The sequence below is a fragment of the Bos javanicus genome, chromosome 1 (genome assembly GCF_032452875.1).
Source record: "Bos javanicus breed banteng chromosome 1, ARS-OSU_banteng_1.0, whole genome shotgun sequence".
Lineage (NCBI taxonomy): Eukaryota > Metazoa > Chordata > Mammalia > Artiodactyla > Bovidae > Bos > Bos javanicus.
Window position 1 is genome coordinate 5,055,259 of NC_083868.1, and position 5,493 is coordinate 5,060,751.

Here is a 5,493-nt window from a genome sequence, read left to right on the forward strand (position 1 = left end):
AACTTCCACAGGACTGGGGAAACAGAGACTCTTGGAGGGCACACACAAAGCCTTGGGTGCACCAGGACCCAGGAGAAAGGAGCAGTGACACCACAAGAGACTGAGCCAGACTTGTGTGTGTGTGTTTGGGGGTCTCCCGTGGAGGCGTGAGTTGACAGTGGCCTACTCTGTGTTCAGGGGTACTGACAGCAGCAGTCCTGGGAGGCATGTTGTGCTGACCTAAGTCCTTTTAGAGGAGCCTCACACCTGCTATACTTTGGCCTCAGGCCAAACTACAGGAGGGAACACAGCCTCACCCATCAGCAGAAAATTGGATTAAAGATTTACTGAGCACAGCCTTGCCCACCAGAGCAAGACTCAGTTTTTCTCAAAGTCAGTCCCTCCCATCAGGAAGCTTGCACAAACCTCTTATCCTCCTCCAACAGAGGGCAGACAGAATAAAAACCACAATCACAGAAAACTAATCAAAATGTTCACATGGATTAGAGCTTTGTCTAACTCAATGAAACTATGAGTCATGCCTTGTAGGGCCACCCAAGACCAACGTGTCATGGCAGAGAGTTCTGACAAAAAAGATGGTCCACTGGAGAAGGGAATGGAAACGACTTCAGCATTCTTGCCTTGAGAACCCCATGAATAGCATGAAATGCCATCTACTGAGGAATTAAGAAGACTATGGTATATTCATTCAATGAAATGCTACTTGACAATCACAAAGAATTAAATACTGATTCATGCTACAATATAGATGAACCTTGAAGACATTATGCTGAGAGAAAAAGGCCAGACCCAAAAGCCTGTAAATAGTAGGCTTAAATTTATTTGAAATGTCCAGAATAGGCAAATCATAGAGACAGAAGTTAGATTAGTGGTTGTGAATGGAGGTAACTTTTAATTATTATGGGGTTTCTTTTTGAGGTGCTGAAGTTGTTCTGAATTAAATAGTGGTTTTGGTTGACAACTCTGTGAATATGAAAATCACCGAGTTATATACTTTAAAAGGGTGAAACTTGTCATATGTGTATTGTCTCCTGCCAATGCAGAAGACACAGGAGATGTGTGTTTGATCCCTGGGTTGGGAAGATCCCCTGGAAAAGAAAATGGCAACCTACCCCTATATTCTTGCCTGAAAAATCCCATGGACAGAGGAGCCTGGTGGGCTACAGTCCAAAGGGTTCCAACGAGTTGCACACAACTGAGCACAAGTGCTTAGAAAAGTGCATAGTAAGTCTTCTTACTATGTTATCCATTTCCAGTATTTCAGCAGAACCTAGCACTGAGAGAACCATGCATAAATATTTGATATTACTAACATTTAAAATAAAAATATTGAATAACAATCAAATACATGGCTGAGAATTTTCTCTGGGAAAGTCTAAAAGGAGACAGGAAGGTAAAAGAAACATGCCAAAGAGGTTTTTTTTTTTTTTTTTTTTTTCAATTGGGGGTAACTAATTCAGAGGCCCACCCAGGTGGATATTACCACCTGGTAAAAGATGCCTGCACACATCGCTATTACTTCCATTTCCATTCAGGTGTATCCTAAGAATCAGAGCACAGGTGAACGGAAAAGACAAACTAAGGTTTTTTCCTTAATTATCTCTGTCACCCAGAGAGAAAGGAAATAGGCCACCTGTGACTGACACTGAACATACTCGTCAGAGAGAGCTCAGCTCGGGGCAATTTCACACAGCCAAGCAAAAACAGATTCTTTGAGATCTCATGAAAGACCGGGTCCAGAATTTTTCAGGATGACTTATTTATGAGACTCACTTTACATACTCATTAGAAATATAGATTTTAAGGATCTTATGCTGGTAGTGGGAAAGGAGAGCTATGAAAATCTGAATCTCAAACAAGTTCTTTAGGATGTTCTGCCTGTTTACATTTGAGATCCCAACTCCAGATATTTCAGACTAACTGAAATATCATTGCCACTTAGTGGCAGTAGATCCAAATTACAGGTTCAAATGTCACTGCATAGTTTTGTTGTTCAGTTGCTAAGTTGTGCCTGACTCTTTGAGACCTCACAGATTGCAGCAGGCCAGGCTTCCATGTCCTTCATGGTCTCCCAGAGTTTGCTCAAACTCATGTCCATTGAATTGGTGATGCCATCCAACCATCTCATCCTCTGTTATCCCCTCCTCCTCCTGCCCTCAATCTTTCCCACCAAGTGTCTTTTCCATTGAGTCAGCTCTTTGCATCAGGTAGCTGAAGTATTGGAGCTTCAGCTTCAGCTTCAGTCCTTCCAATGAATATTCAGGGTTGATTTCCTTTAGGATTGACTTGTTTGTTCTCCTTGCAGTCCAAGGGACTCTCGAGAGTCTTCTCCAGCAGCACAGTTCAAAAGCATCAATTCTTGGGCTTTCAATCTGCTTTATGGTCCAGCTCTCACATCCGTACATGTCATTACATGGTAGAATCAGCAGTTAAAAATTTCAAGCAACCACAAAATTGTCAAAATTTAATGAGAGCAGTCACCTTTGTCATCTCCAACCCACAGACATATTTTCCAGTTTTCTGGGATTAGCTTATGTAGAATTTATACCATCTGGACTCTTGTGGATATAACCTCTATTTTTATTTATTCCTTTTGTTAAAAATTAAATTTGAAAATAGACCTTATCTTTTTGATTCTAACTATAAATTCTCATAACATGTAGTCAGTTTTTAGAATTAAAAAAAGATGTCCAAAATTAAGTAATATGATCTGTAAGAAATTCTTCTGTCAGGAAACCTGAGAGAAGACGAATTTTAATAGAGAAAATGTCTGGAATGATTAGTTTTGCTCTTTGGGCTCTATAGTTGTCCATTAAGGGGAGAATATGCAAAAGGAGTTGGTATCCAGAATATTTTCTTTATCTATTTTCAGAGAATCTAGATCTTATAAAAACCAATTCTTTTCTGAACATTTGAATTAGAATAGACTTAGCTTTGCTGATCTCAAATTCTTTCTGGTTTACTTTTGTCATGAGAAGTGGCCATACTTCTGCAAAGTGGGAGCAGAAGTAAGTGCTTCATCTTAAAATACAACTAGTATTACATAATAGATCATGGTATCAAAGCCTGTTTTACTAGGAGTGAACAAGAACCAAGCATGGTATAACACAACTTTAAATTGGGCACCGTTCCACTCAGCTCCAGTGTGGCAACTTCACAACAAGACAGCTTGGCAATGTTCAACATGATTTACAACCAAAGATTGTGTGTTCCCCATGAAAAGAAAATGGTAACAGGGATAATGCTCATAAATGAAATACATGAAAATTACAACCACTTTATCCATAGCTCTCCTATTATTTAGTGTTCTTTCAGCTTCTGTAAAAAGTCTTGTTCTGATGGATTTCTGTAGCAATGTTTAAAAATTGTAAAAATTTGAGATGAAATTCACATAACATAAAGCAAGCCATTTTAATTGGGGGATAATTTTTTTTCCCAAGTTGTGTTGGTTTCTGCTGTACATAAATCAGCCATAAGTATACATACATCCCCTCCCTGTTGAACCTCCCTTCCCCTCATCCCTCCCCTTCTAAAGTGTTCGCGTTAGTCACTCAGTGGTGTCTGACCCTTTGTGACCCCTTGGACTGTAGCCTGCCAGGCTCCTCTGTCCGTGGAATTCTCCAGGCAAGAATGCTGGAGTGGGTTGCTATTTATTTCTCCAGAGGTTCTTCCCTACCCAGGGATTGAACCTGGGTCTCCTGCATTGCAGGCCGATTCTGTAGTGTCTGAGCCACCAGGGAAGCCCATGTTGAGCTCCCCTTGTTATACAGCAACTTCCCTTCAGCTATCTATTTTACATATGGTAATGTACATGTTTCAATGCTACAAGATGTAAACACAAGATAAGCCATTTTTAAAGTGAATAATTCACTGGTGATGCAATCACCACCTCTAGTTACAAATAATTTTCCTATTCCAGAAGAAACGCCATACCCATTAATATACCAATGTCTTTGAATGATATATGGAGATAATTTCAAGCTATAAAAGTGTTTACATTGTTGCCAAAGCTTTTTTCAGTTTAGTTATGTCAGCTGGGAGGAGTTTATAATCAGAGAATTTAAACAGCCTCACAGGATGCAATCAGAACAGTTGTTAAACCATGGGACACTGATGAAAAGAATTCATTTGCATGTCAAGGAAGGATCTGACTTTGAAGATACAACACATTCCTTTGCAAATAGAAAAGCCAACAAAAATGTGGGCAAAGAGTCTGTGGGTTGCTTTATATGCATTTTATTAGCAATAATAGAATTATCTATGCAAATTTATGGCAAGATGTCTAGGCAAGCATGTCATGCCCACCAGCTTGAGGTATAAAAGGTCCCATGCAGGATGAGAACTTCATTCCTTCTTGGGTAACTTGCTCCTCACATTCTATCCAAATCCTTCCCAACTCCTGCCACGATGACTCGTTTCTTCTGCTGCGGAAGCTACTTCCCAGGCTATCCTTCCTATGGAACCAATTTCCACAGGACCTTCAGAGCCACCCCCCTGAACTGCGTTGTGCCCCTTGGCTCTCCCCTGAATTATGGTTATGGATGCAATGGCTACAGCTCCCTGGGCTACTGTTTTGGTGGTAGCAACTTTAGCAACCTGGGCTGTGGCTATGGGGGCAGCTGTTATAGGCCATGGGGCTCCGGCTCTGGCTTTGGCTATAGTACCTACTGATGGACCATGACTCCAGATGACTACGGGACTCGCCCTCAATTCTCTGTGTGCAGAACAGCCTGAAAAACAATGACTGTCTTCCTGCCTCCAGCAACGCTTGAGAGAGATACATCGTCCATGTTTTTGCAGTCTTCTTGCTGAGATACTGATCTTTGACATTGCTGAACAAGTCACCCAGGCATCAAATGCTGAGCTGATACTCATCTACAGTCAGAGCAAGATTTTGTATTTCTCTAACATACTTGAATTTTACTAATGAAGCAGACAGTCTGTCTCCTATGGTAGCTCTGCCCGTGTATCATGAAATTCTGCATCAATATCAATGCATTACTGTTAAATGTGTGAGTAGGAAGGGGTTTTGCTGTTCATCACAATAAATCCAATTCATTCAGTACAAACATTTTTGTTCTGGTTGTTTATTTTATTGTGCCTTTTGTTTGTTCATTTTGCTCTCATCAACCAGTTTCAACCTGTGAGGGTGGACTTCAATCACATATAGGGTGATGCCTAACAATTTGTCCCTTTATGCTGAGATTCTCAATTTTTAAAAAAATTCTTTAGAAAGTCCTGAATTTAACCAGAATACAGATGACCCTTAAACAGTGTGGGAGGTTAATCCATGTATAATTTATGTTCAGCCCTTTGTGTCTGCGATTTCTCTGCATCCATGGATTCAAACAACTGTGGACTGTGTAGCATTGTAGTGCTTACTACTAAAAAATTCTGCATATAAGTGGACTTTTGAAGTTCAAACCCACTTTATTCAAGAGTCAGTTGTATAGTCTGTACACTGTGATTGTTAGTGTTTCTCTATGCTGATTA

General features: G+C 40.3%; 1 protein-coding gene across 1 annotated transcript; it reads left to right on the forward strand.

The window, feature by feature from the left end:
* Positions 1-4,279: 4,279 nt before the first annotated feature.
* LOC133254018 (keratin-associated protein 7-1) lies at positions 4,280-4,775 on the forward strand. Its single transcript, XM_061427981.1, has one exon. It carries the CDS (start codon positions 4,408-4,410, stop codon positions 4,669-4,671), a length of 264 nt encoding a protein of 87 aa, XP_061283965.1. The 5' UTR covers positions 4,280-4,407; the 3' UTR covers positions 4,672-4,775.
* Positions 4,776-5,493: the final 718 nt, after the last annotated feature.

Bases quoted from the DNA above. Each gene is read 5' to 3' on its own strand.
- LOC133254018 (XM_061427981.1), top strand. From the start codon at position 4,408: ATGACTCGTTTCTTCTGCTGCGGAAGCTACTTCCCAGGCTATCCTTCC.